Source organism: Vidua macroura, chromosome 24, assembly GCF_024509145.1.
Source record: "Vidua macroura isolate BioBank_ID:100142 chromosome 24, ASM2450914v1, whole genome shotgun sequence".
In the NCBI taxonomy this organism is placed as follows: Eukaryota; Metazoa; Chordata; class Aves; order Passeriformes; family Viduidae; genus Vidua; species Vidua macroura.
Window position 1 is genome coordinate 2,702,704 of NC_071594.1, and position 12,665 is coordinate 2,715,368.

Sequence of the window (12,665 nt, forward strand, 5' to 3'; positions counted from 1 at the left end):
GTATCCACCAGATGTGTGTGACCCCCAGGCAGGCACACATGGCACAAGCGTGTACCCAGGTGTGCAAACACACACACACACAGACACACAGACACACAGACACACACACACACACACTTGTGCACAGCCCAGGGATGTGTGTGTGCCCCTCACACCTGTGTCAGCACACACACACACACACACACACACACACACACAGAGACACACACACACACAGACACACACACACACACACGTGTGTGCACAGCCCAGGGACGTGTGTGCGCTCTCCCTCACACGTGTGTGCACACACAGATGTATCCACCAGATGTGTGTGACCCCCAGGCAGGCACACATGGTACAAGCGTGTACCCAGGTGTGCAAACACACACACACACACACACACACACACGTGTGAACGTGCTTACCTGCGTGTCTGGCAGGGGCTCTGCAGAGGGGACAGGGACGGGGGTACTGGGGTGCCAGGGGTGGGTACTGGGACATGCTATTGGGGTGTTGGGGTGCTGAGGTGTCTTGGTGCTGGGGTTCCACGACATTGGGTGCTGGGGGTGCCAAGGTACTGAAGGATTTGGCTATTGAGGTATTGGGGTGCTGGGGGATGAGTAGCCCAGGGTATTGGGGCACTGGGATGCCAGGGGCTGGGGTGCAGGGGTGCTGGGCGATGGACAGCCTGGAGTATTGGGGTGCTGGGGTGCCAAAATGTTGAGGTACTTGGGGGACCAGACTACTGGGGTTCTGGGGTGCCAGGACACTGAGGTACCACTGGCCTGGGGCACTGGGGTGTTGGATTGCTGGGGTGCCAGGGTCCTGGGATAATGGGGTGCTGGGGTAGCAGGATGTTGGGGTGTCAGCAGTCTTAGGATGCCACGGTGCTGATACCCTGGAGTGCCAGGACGCTGGGTACTGGGGTGCCAAGGTATTGGGTACCGGGATGAAGGGATGCTGAGGTGCTGGGAGCCCGAGGTGCTGGGATAGAGGGGTGCTTGGGGACTGGGGTGTGGGCTGCCAAAATAATGGGTACTGGGATGTCAGGAGCTGGGATAGAGGGGTGCTTGGGGACTGGGATGTGGGCTGCCAAAATAATGGGTACTGGGATGTCAGGAGCTGGGATAGAGGGGTGCTTGGGGACTGGGGTGTGGGCTGCCAGGATGCTGAGACAGTGGGGTGCCAGGACACTGAAGTACTGGGGTTCCACTGCTCAGGGGCACTGGGATGTTTGGTTGCTGGGGTGCCAGGGTGCTGAGGCACTGGGGTGCCAGGGCACTGGGATATTGGGGTACCAGGGTGATGCACTGTGGGGACTGGGATGCCGAGGTGCTGAGGCGTTGAGGTACTGGGGTGCCAAGGTATTGAGTACTGGGGTGCCAGGATGTTGGGGTACTGGGGTCCCAAGGTGCTGGGATAGGGGGATGCTTGAGGACTGGGGTGCTGGGGTGCCAAAATAAAGGGTACTGGGATGCCAGGGGCTGGGATAGTGGGGTGCTTGGGAACTGGGGTGCTGGGGTACCAGCAGTGTCAGCGATACCAGGGGTACCAGAGCAGGGTGTCTGCCACGGCAGGGTGTCCTCAGGTGTTCCACACAAGTGGAGGGTGCCCACAGGGGTTCCCAGGAAAAGGGGGGTTCCGTGTGTCCCCCCATTCTGTGGACCAGGACTCACTCCCTTGCTCTACTTCTGCCACAGGGGCGGGAGCCCGGGCAGGATGGAGCCCCGTGGATCCGCCGTGTTCCTGCTCAGCGGGAATCCTCCTCCCGGTGCCCGGGGTCCCACCGGGAGCCGCCCGCGGGCCCCGGAATGCCGGGGCTGGTTCATCCGAGGTCGGGCATTTCTAATCTGGTTTGGGTGGATTTATTTTTGGGAGGCCGTAGCCTGGCAATGGACACGTGACGCGCAGGGACACACGTCACCCACGGATCACTTGTCACCCCCCATCCCGGGAATGGGATCTGGTGGCCACGCATCCCACCCGAGCACCCTTGGGATGGGGGCCAGGGCACTGCAGGGGGAAATTCGGGGCCCGAGCAGGATTTTGGAGGGACGGAAAGGATGAGCACCCCTTCGTGGAAGGGAATGGCCATGTCCTGGGGAAACTGAGGCACGGGGCATGGCGTGGTGGGGAGGGACACTGACCCCATCCCGTTTGCTCCATTGCTGAACTGGGAGCAAGGGAAAGGGTGCTGGGCTGGGGGTAGGCAGAACTGGGGGGGCTCTGCGGCCCCTCTGAGCGGCCCCCCCGGCACCCTCCGCACCCCCACCCCCACCCTGTGCCCCCCACTGCGAATCTGCACCCCATCCCCCCTTCTCACCTCTCCCCCCCCCAGATCACCTCCGCTCTACACCCCCCGAGCTCCCCCTTTCCCTTCCCCGAGGGGCTTCTCCCCCCCAGCGACGGCCCCATGCCCTCCCCATCGCTTTCGGGAGGCAAACGGGGAAACTGAGGCACGGAACAACACGCGGGGCAGCACCCGGGGGTGTCCCACCCACCGCTGTCCACTGGGGGGGCACAGCCAGGCTTCGGGCGGCAGCGAGCAGCCCACTGCGGGGCCCGCAGCTGCGGGGCTCGGGGGCCGTTCCCGGGGTACCGAGGCGAGGCGGGCGGCACTAGGACCCAGCAGCCGGGCGGTGCGGAGCAAGCCTCGCCGCAGTGGCTCCAGCCCCGAGCATCCCCCGCCACCCCGGGGACACCCCCCAGCCCCGACCCCTCCCCCGGCCGGAGCGGGGACCCACGGGCTCAGGCCGGCTCCATGCAGACCCCCAGGGTAGGTGCCGCGGCCGAGCAGCCCCGCCGGGGCCACGGCCTGGGGAGGTGGGGAGATACCGGGGAGGTGGGGGAGACTCCCCCGGGGGTGGGAGGGGGTCCCCAAGCGGTGACATCGCTCCGGAGCTCTGGGCGAGGGAAATGGGCAGTGAGAAGGGGAGGGGGGAGCCGCGGCTGCACCCCCATTCCGTCAGCATCCCTCCCTCGGGGGGCAGGGTGGGGACCCCCGCCCCCGTGGGGAACACCCGGGGGTCCGGGGTAGCCCCCACATCCCCCTCATATCCCCATGGAGGGGGTGTGAGCTCGGGGTGGGGGGGGTCACGCAAGGCCTCCAAGCACAAGGGGTGAACCCAGGACTTGGGGGTGCTGGGCCCTCCCCTCCCCTCCTTCTCTGGACCCCCCCACCCATCCCGGCCCCCCCGTGTGGTCCCCACACTCTGGGTAAAGGGCTCCACTGGGGTGTTTTGGGTTGAAACGTTGGAATTAGGGGGGTTTACCCCAGAACTGCTCATTTTTGGGGGAACAAAGCTTTTGGTTGGGGAAGGGATTTGATGTAGGGGGTTGTGGAGATGGATAGGGGGTGATGGGGATTATGTGAGGGGGGGGTCACAGCTGTGCTGAACCCTGCCTGGGATCTCAGGTATCCCCCAGAACTTTCTGTCCCCTCTGGCAGCTCTACCTTCCCCCAGGTGCCTGGGGGCTGTGGATGGGGGTCACAACTGGGCTGAGACCCACCCTTTGTCACTGAAGGGTCAGCTGTGATCCCACCATGGCTTTCAGGGGTCCCCTCAGGGTTTCCCCTCTCTTCTGACAGCTCCACCTGCCCCCAGGTACCTGTGGGATGCAGGTGGGAATCCAGCTCAGCTCTCAGGGGTCCCCCCAGGGTTGTGTCCTCTCATGACAACTCCACGTTCCCCCCAGCACAGCTGTGATCTCTGCCATGGCTGCCAGAGGTGATCTGTGACCCTCCTGGGCTCTCAGGGTTCCCCCCAGGGTTTCCCCCCATGACAGCTCCACCTTCACCCCAAGTACTGGGGGGCTGCAGCTGGGGGTCCTGCTCAGCTCTCAGGGGTCCCTTCAGAATCTCTCCCCCTTTTCTGACAGCTCCACCTCCCCCCAGGTACCTGGGGGCTGCAACTGGGGGTCCAGCTCAGCGCCCAGGGGTCCTCCAGGGTCCTGCCCCCTCCAGTGACAGCTCCACCTCCCCCAGGTACCCCCTGGCTGAGCAGCGGGGACATGAGCGGGGCTGGGGGACACCTTTGGGTACTCTGAGTGCCACCCCCACAGCAGCCCCCCCCACCCACGGACCACCAAGGATGTGACCCTCTGGCGATGCCCGGCTGTGTCGCGCTCGCCGCCAGGCCGGCGGCACAGGATGGAGCCCTTCCTGCCCTCCCCGTGGGGCTGGAATGGCTCTAGAGGGGGGTCCCGGCCCCCCAACAGCACTGCCGAGGCCAAGCCCAAGGACGTGGCCTCCAAGTCTGTGGGGCTGTTCTTCATGGTGCTGCTGGACCTCACGGCCATCGTGGGCAACGCCGCCGTCATGACGGTCATCGCCAAGACGCCGGCGCTCCGCAAGTTCGTCTTTGTGTTCCACCTGTGCCTGGTGGATTTCCTGGCTGCCCTCACGCTGATGCCGCTGGAGATGCTGTCGGGCTCGGCCGTGTTCGAGAGCCCGGGGCTGGGCGAGGCCGTGTGCCGCGTGTACCTGTTCCTCAGCGTGTGCCTCACCTCCATGTGCATCCTCTCCATCTCCACCGTCAACGTGGAGCGCTACTACTACGTGGTGCACCCGCTGCGCTACGAGGTGCGCATGACCGCGGGGCTGGTGGCCGGAGTGCTGGCCGGCGTGTGGCTCAAGGCTGTGGCCACCTCGCTGGTGCCTGTGCTGGGCTGGTTGTCCCCCGACCGCCCACCAGCGCCCGGCGCTCACGGCTGCTCCTTGCAGTGGAGCCGTGGGCCATCCTGCAAGGTCTTTGTGGTCTTCTTCGCCGCCTTCTACTTCGTCCTGCCGCTCCTCATCATCGTCGTGGTCTACTGCGGCATGTTCAAGGTGGCACGGGTGGCAGCCATGCACCACGGCCCGCCACCCACCTGGATGGAGACGCCGCGCCGGCGCTCGGCGTCGCTCAGCAGCCGCTCCACCATGGTCACCACCTCGGGGGCGCCTCGGACCACCCCACAGAGGATGTTTGGCGGGGGCAAGGCGGCCGCCGTGCTGCTGGCCGTGGGTGGCCAATTCCTCTTCTGCTGGTTGCCCTACTTCTCCTTCCAGCTGTACATGGCGCTGAGCACTCGGCCCTTGGCCGGGCCGGCGGCTGAGACTGTGGTCACCTGGCTGGGGTTCTGCTGCTTCACCTCCAACCCCTTCTTCTACGGCTGCCTCAACCGGCAGATCCGCGGGGAGCTTGGCCGGCTCCTCACCTGCTTCTTCAAGCAGCCCCCGGAGGAGGACCTGCGGCTGCCGAGCCGTGAGGGCTCCATCGAGGAGAACTTCCTGCAGTTCCTCCAGAGCACTGGGCGCCCACCAGAGCCCCCCAGCCGCGAGCGGGACCTGCCCCCCGTGGATTTCCGCATCCCAGGGCAGATCGAGGAGGAGGCGGCCGAGGCGATGGAGTGGGGCGGGGGCAGCGGGGTGTTCGTGCCCGTGGCGGGCTCTGCCAAAGCGGGGCTGTAGCGTTTGGGGGGGTTTGGGGTAAACGTGGCTGTGAGGGGAGAGATGGTCACAGTGACTCGTTGAGGGGGGGCTTCGTCACCGCCCCGGAGGGTTGGAGGTCCCACAGTGCTTACTGGGCTGGGAATACCACGCTGCCATGGAGGGTGGGGGGTCCTCACTGCAGCCACAGAGAACTGGGGGGGCCCACAAGGCCCACTGGGGTTGTGGGGTGGGGGCTCCCTGCTGCAGCCATGGAGAGCTGGGGGTCTCATGGCGCTGGAGTGGGAGTGATTCTCACTGCTGTGGGGGATTGGAGGGGTCCCACAGCACTCGTTGAGGTTTGGAGGGGGGGTCTCTGTCACCACAGCGGGGGATCGGGGGTCCTACGACTCTTGCTGATGTCTGTGGGGTTCTCTTTGCCGTGGGGGATTGCGGGTCCCACCACGCTCATCGGGAGCGGGGGGTCCCCAGTGCTGCCATCGCAGGTGACGGGGGGAGGTCCCGCCACCCTCGCTGGGCTGATGCGGTGCGGGGTCAGCACGGCCGCCACCGCGGGGATCGGGGGTCCCGTGGCACCACCGCGGCTGGGGGCAGCAGCTGGGGGCACAAGCCCAGTGATGGGCCAGGGATAAGAGTGGGGGGCTCGTGTTTGGGGCCTCCCCAGGAGGGGTGGTCCCTCTGCAGCCAGGGAGGGGCGGGGAGGGGGGGCTGCCTGCGGAGGGGGTCCCCTCCATCCCCCCATGGCCCTGAGACCCCTCCTCAGTCCCGGAGAGCAGGTCCCATTGTCCCGAGCCCGCCCCGCAGCCGCGGAGCCCAGCCCCGGCCCTCTGGGGGTGCGCAGCCCGGGCCCCTTCATGAGGGAGGCCTGGGGGTCTGGGGCCGCCGCGGACTCTACCCACCCCCGGGAGGACTACAACTCCCATCATGCCCGCCAAACAGAGCCCGGAAGTAGGTTATTTCCCATCATGTCTCGCTCTATCGAGGCGGAAGTAAAGCGCTTTTCCCCCTCCATCATACTCCGCTCTAGCGTGGCGGAAAAATGAAGTCTCCTCCCATCATGCCCCGCTCTACCGAGGCGGAAGTGCTCACACGAGCAACTCGCAGGACTTCATTTCCCGGCGTGCTCTGCGGCCGGGACCGGAAATCCGGCGCCGCCTCAGGAGCCGCCCGGGCCGAGGCAGCTGCGGCCCCGATCCCGGTCCCGATCCCGGCCCCGGCCCCGGCCCCGGCCCCGGCCCCGATCCCGACCCCTCCGCCCTCGGCCGCCCGGCCGCCCCCGCCGCCGCCATGGGGTGCACGCTGAGCGCCGAGGATAAGGCGGCGGTGGAGAGGAGTAAAATGATCGACCGCAACCTGCGGGAAGACGGCGAGAAGGCGGCCAAGGAGGTGAAGCTGCTGCTGCTCGGTGAGGAGGGGCCGGGGGGCAGAGCGGAATGGGGCTTTCCGCGCTCCGGAGGGATTTTGGGGAGGGCAAAGCGGGCCCTCCGCCCTCAGGAAGGAGTTTGGGAATGGAGAAGTGGGGGGATCCCTGGATGGGCTGAGGAGGTCCCGAGGGAACCTTGGGAGGGCTCAGAAAGTCCCGAGGGATCCCCGGGAGAGCTGAGGAGGTTCCCGATGGATCCCTGGGGGAACTGAGGTGACTCCCGGGGAATCCCTGTGGGGGCTGAGGAGGGTCTCAGTGGATCTCAGGAGGAAACTGAGGTGGATCCCGAGGGATCCCTGAGTGAGCTGAGGAGGAATCCCTGTGGGGGCTGAGGAGGTTCCCGAGCGATCCCCGGGGAAGCTGCGGTGGATCCCGAGGGATCCCTGAGGAAGCTGAGGTGGATCCCGAGGGATCCCTGTGGGGGATGAGGTGGATCCCGAGGGATCCCCGGGCGCTGAGGAGGGTCCTGAGGGACCCTGGTCCCCTTCCGAGGGAGAGGGCACTGCTTATCCATCCTGGTGGGGGGCGAGGGTGTTCTGGGCTGTCCCGGGATGCGGCCCATGGGCTTTTCCCGATGGAATGTCCCCTCCGTGTCCCGATGGAATTGCCCGTGCTCCCTCCCGGGTGGGACTGGGCCAAGCCTGGGAGAGGCACGGCTCATCCCGCGGGTCCCGGCGTGGAAGGGAGGGAACGCTGGAATTAAATTCCCACTCAGGGAGCGGGGGGTAAAACGGTAAAAAGGATTTCCCTTGAGGAGGGGTGGCAGATTCCCTTTAGCGGAGTTTTGCTGTGTTTGGTCTGTGATTTGGAGCTCTTGGAAGTGACGATGGGAGCTCAGAGGAGGCACAAGCTGCCCTCCCTGAAGGCTGGGGGAGCAGATTAGGATGAGATACTGGGGAGAAATTGGATACTGGGGAGAAATCCCTCCTTGTGAGGGTGGGCAGGCCCTGGCACAGGTGCCCAGAGCAGCTGTGGCTGCCCCTGGATCCCTGGGAGTGTCCATGGCCAGGTTGGACAGGGCTTGGAGCAACTTGGGATAGTGGAACATGTCTCTCCCCATGGCACGGGATGGACTGGGGTGAGCTTCTAACCCAAACTAGTGTAGGATTCTGGAGTTCTGTTCAAATCCTCACAATTTTACAAGCACCACTCGGGGCTGATGAACCATCTGCTCGTGCTGATTTCTCTTTTCAAGGTCTGAGTATATATTTTTGGTTATCCTGATTTTTCTGTCTCGGAGGAGACAGATGGAGTCTGTGAGGATCTGAACAGCAGCACTGAGTGGGTCCTGTTAGAGCAGGATGTGTGAAGGAGCCAGCCTGCTCCAGGAATCCTTTTTCTTTCCCATTTAGCCCTTTTTCTTCGCTCCCTGCAGGAGCTGCTCCGAGCTTTGTACTTGGTGTGTCCATGGAAAAGCTCTTGGCTGTGTTTCAAGAGAATCCTTTGTTCTCCAGGTGTTTGTTTTGGTGTTAATAAGCAACACTTGCACATTCCCTGGAATGGAATAATTCTTTCCTCTTATTTTTGTATGACATTTTTTCCAAAACACCGAGGGTTAGAGGCTGAGATCGATCTTATCAGCAAACATGGAATGGGGGGAGTATCCCAAAAATTGTACAGTGCTCAGTTGGAATGTGTGGAAAACCAGGTGAGGCTTTAGAACTCAGAGCAGCAGCTGATTTTGGGTTGCTGTTGGCTTTGGATGGCAGGAAAATTCCTGCACTTCCTGGTGTGTCTGCAGGTGAGGAGCTTTTTAGGAGTAATTGGAATGTTGATCTGGACCTGCCTCTCGATCTACCTGATCCCAGGTCAGGTTTGCACCTGGTTGTCACTTGCAAATCTCTCTCAGGTATTTCCTGGCTTTAAAGCTGAGTGTGGTGATTCCTGGGAATACCAGGAAATGCTGGAATCTCCCCACACACATCCTTCTTGATGTGCAGGTAAAGCAGAGCGGGAGATTCCCAGGAGAAATTATCTGCAGTGGGACAATTCTTTCACTGAGGCACTAGAAGCCGATGGAAAAGTCCATGAGGATTTTTCCATGGTTTGAGGAAGGATTTTTTATCCCACATAAAACTGTCTGGATCTGCAGGGTCTCATGTCATTCCCTGAGTGGTTTCTGCCCCTCTCAGACAGGGCTGGTGAAAAAAAAAGAATGGATTTTTACTGAAGTTTGGACTCCACACATCTTTCCCAGCTCCATTAAAAGAGCTGCCCCAGTTTGAGATCTGCAGAGTTGTGATGAGCAGGGAAAGGGCTGTGCCTGTGGAGAGGGAGCTGGATCCTTCCCAGCTGGGGTGTGAGGAGGCTGGGGAGGCAGGGATGGACCTAGAATCTGGAGGGCTGGAAGAGGAGAGGGAGAAAAAGCAAATACAGTGAAATTTGGGAGAGGAGAAGTGACATACAGCCCAAATCAGGAGATTTGGAAGAGGAATCAAATACACATGAAAATCAGGAGATATGTGGGAGAGGAGAGGAAGTAAAGTACACCTGAAATCAGGAGGTTTAGGAAGAGAAGAGAGAGAGGAAGGTAAAGACACTGAAAATTGGGAGATTTGGGGAGAACAGAGGAACTAAAAATGCAGCCAAAAGTGGAAGATCTGAGGAGAGGAAAGGAAGTCAAATACCCCAAAAATCAGGTGATTTGGGAAAGGACAGGAAGTCAGAAATCCCCAAATCAGAGTTTGGGTGTGTTTTCCTTTCTCTCCTCCATAACCCTTATCTTCTCTTGAGCAAGGGAGGAAGGAGAGAGAATTCCAGTTGTGTTCCCTTCTTCTGGGAGCTTTGGCTTGACTTTTTCAGCACCTTCCACCTGGGAGAAGGTTTGGATGCTGGAGGAAGTGGCCCCAGCACCTGGATAACTGCAGAATTCCTGGGATAAAGTTAATCCTGGAGCTTCTCCTCAGGGATTTCAAGTCCCTCTGTTGTGTTTCCCTTTCACAACTCTGAAGTTTGTTGAGCAATTCTAAGTTCTGGGGATATTTTAGAAAACAAAACCTGAGTATTGAATAATGACTGACCCTGGTTGTTATGACCCTGTGGGATGTAATTATTGTTCCATGTTGGAATGTCACCAGCAGCTCTGCTGGCATTGGCACTGGCATGGTTGGAGTGGTGGCAACAGTGGATTCACTCTCTGGAACAGCAGCTGAAGCTCCAGGGAGGCTGGGAGCAAGCTGGGAATGGCCCAGGAGCCCTCAGTCCCATTTTTCTCCTCCCATCTGCCCCCAGGAAAAGGCTCCTCAGCAGGCACACACTGGCTTCTGCTGGTGGGGAAACCTGGCAGATTTTTCCAGCCAAATAGAGGAGGGTGCTGGAGCTCGTCGTGGTTGGGTAGGAGCTAACCCAGATGCTTCACTCTGCTTGCAATGTCTTTTCAAAGGTCTGGCATGTTGTTCTGGGCTGTGTCTCAGGGGTCTGTGTGACCCTGAGTGGTGAAGCTGGATTCCAGAGCTGTCCCATTCCCAAATCCCTGTGTAAATGGTGGTTTTGTGCTCTGGCTCTGTGGATGCACCAAGGTTGGACTGTTTTTGCCCAAAACACCCTGTTATCCAGCCTGGCCAGCTTCCCTGCGTTTGCATGCGCTGTGTAATTACGTTGAAGTGGTGCTGCTAATTAATGCAAAAACAATTAAAAGCATAAGTTTGTTTTAAAATAACCTTAATTTGCATAATTCACCCTCCTCCACTACTCCAGGAGCCCTCAGCTTTTTTCTGACACTGATTTTTCCAACTGTTTTTCTTTCCTGAGTTCCCCAAGGCTTCCTCAGCACTGTTTCGCTTGTGTTTTGGTTTAAAGTAGGAAAGTGTTTTCTGGGGATGCAAACCCAGGCAGAGCTGGTGCTGCAGTTAATGATGTTGTTAATTGCAGTGGCTTTTCTCAGAGCTCAGCAGCTGTGCCTTGGATCCCTATTTCAGAGGATCCATCTGGGGGTCAGACCTGGTTGCTCCTCGGCTCTGGAGCTACTGGATGCCCTTGGAATGGTGATACAAAGCTCTGTGCTGGGGTGTTAGGATGTTGTCCCAGCAGTGGCTGCTGCTCCAAGTGTCCTTCCTTGTGGGATCTGCCGTAAGAATCCTGCTGGGGAAGCTGCAGGGAGCTGTTGTTTCTCTAATCTTGAAGGTATCTGGGTCTGCTGGATGTTCCTGGTGACTTGTGGCCATGGGAGGATTCTCCTCACACAGTTCACAAGGACCTGGTTCAGGCTAGATTGCAGGGGAAGATTTAGGTTGGATATCAGGGAAAAATTCTTCCTGACAAAGGTTGTCCAGCCCTGGCATGGGCTGCCCAGGGCAGTGGTAGAGTCTCCATCCCTGGAAATGCTCAAAAAAGATGTGGATATGGCACCTGGGACATGGACTAGGGGTGGACATGGCAGTGCTGGGATATGGCTGGACTCGATCTCAGAGGGCTTTTCCAACCTTAACAATTCCATGAGTATAATTCATTTGGCAGCAGGTCAGATCTCTTAGAAGATGCAGCTCTTCTCTGGGCTTTGAGCTCCATGGAGGTCTTTCCTCAGCTGCACTGGAGGCTGGAATTTCCCTGTCCTCAGCTGTGGGAGCTGCAGCTTCTACCCAAGTTCTCCCACCTTTCCCTTGGGTCTCTGTGTACCTTCCCCTTGATTTTCTGTTTTGCCGTTTTCCTGCCAAAACCAGATGCAGGGCAGGCAAAATGCTCCTTATCTCCAGAGTACCTGAGCCCCTCGAGTTTTTCAGGAATCAGCCATGATTTATTTAATCTCCTGGAAAAGAGAATTTGTTCCACTGGGGTCAGATGCCCTCTTTTCTGCACAATGCCATTTTCCAGCTGTGGGATGGGAATTCTTCTGTTCCCTGGGTCATGTGTCCATCATGTACTTGTGTCAGGACACATGGGTGAGTGTCCATGCCCAGCACTGGCATTTGGGGATGGACAATTTCCAGCAGACAGCTTGGTTGAGGAATTGTGATTCCATCTATGCTCCAAGAGCCCTCTGGATATGATTCAAGTTTCATTAAATTCTGAGGCAGAGCATTGAAATAACTTTTCTCGGAAGAGCAGAGGGAGCTATAAAGAGGAATTTTTTAATTAGATCATGGATCTAATTTTCTGGAAGTTTGGAGTGAGCAGAGCTGTGCCTGCACCTCCTGGGATGCAGCACTTGTTCCCTGCAGAAGTGGGATAGAAAAATGGAATTCATGACTTAAATGGGGTTTGGAGCTGAAATGAGGGACAGATGCTGATTATTTTTCCAGCACGCTCTTTGTGGTGATCCCTGTGCTGTCTCCTTTGTTCCTGGGGATCCGATGCCTGGCTCTTGTTTCATGTTTTCCCAGTTGGTGTTTGGTCACTTCAGTGCATCCTTTAACCTTCTCTGGTTACCGGGGTGCTGCTGCCTGGGTCAGCTTTGGAAACAAACACCAAATGCGGCCTCCTGGAGCTCGGGGGTTTGGGGTCTCCATCCCTACAAGCTCCTGGTGTTTGGGGAATGAGCTTATCCCTCAGCAGGAGCTGCTGGGCAGGGAGAGCCCGGCTGCATGTTTGGAACAGCTCAGGATTGTTGTTTCTGCAGGAAATTCAGAGGGTGTTTGACTTTTAAAAACGAGCCCAGCACAAGGTGACTCTTGATAATCAGGAAAACTAAGAAATATCTTTTCCAAGCCCAGGTCTTCCCACTGCTCCCTCTCTTTCCAAGTTATCTGTTGCTTTCCCATCCAGCTCCTGTTTTACAGGCCTTGCTTGGCTGTTTCTCTGCTGTCGCTGCCCAGACTTGGATCCAGAGACACCAGACTTGGCTTTTTTATCTCATATCTCCAAGTACCTCCATTTATCATGAAATCCTGAAAT

The 12,665-nt window shown here is 59.1% G+C and overlaps 2 protein-coding genes across 5 annotated transcripts in view; both read left to right on the top strand.

Annotated features, from left to right (window-relative positions):
* The first annotated feature begins 2,433 nt into the window (after window positions 1–2,433).
* GPR61 (G protein-coupled receptor 61) lies at window positions 2,434–6,519 on the top strand. Of its 3 annotated transcripts, none has more exons than XM_053998470.1 (2): window positions 2,434–2,758; window positions 3,862–6,519. In XM_053998470.1, the coding sequence occupies exon 2, from the start codon at window positions 4,133–4,135 to the stop codon at window positions 5,432–5,434; it is 1,302 nt and encodes a 433-aa protein (XP_053854445.1). In that variant the 5' UTR covers window positions 2,434–2,758; window positions 3,862–4,132; the 3' UTR covers window positions 5,435–6,519. The 3 variants fall into 3 exon arrangements, with proteins under 3 accessions (XP_053854445.1, XP_053854446.1, XP_053854447.1); XM_053998471.1 differs by having other exon boundaries at window positions 3,968–6,519; XM_053998472.1 differs by lacking the exon at window positions 2,434–2,758 and having other exon boundaries at window positions 3,121–4,564; window positions 4,706–6,519.
* Window positions 6,520–6,596: 77 nt separating this feature from the next.
* The window catches only part of GNAI3 (G protein subunit alpha i3), a 28,802-nt gene continuing 22,733 nt past the window's right edge, over window positions 6,597–12,665 (top strand). For both annotated transcript variants that reach the window (XM_053998473.1, XM_053998474.1), the window contains exon 1: window positions 6,597–6,818. In XM_053998473.1, coding sequence (XP_053854448.1) covers window positions 6,701–6,818 — 118 coding nt within the window. In that variant the 5' untranslated portion in view covers window positions 6,597–6,700. The remainder of the gene's footprint in view (window positions 6,819–12,665) is intronic.

Bases quoted from the DNA above. Each gene is read 5' to 3' on its own strand.
- GPR61 (XM_053998470.1), top strand. From the start codon at position 4,133: ATGGAGCCCTTCCTGCCCTCCCCGTGGGGCTGGAATGGCTCTAGAGGG.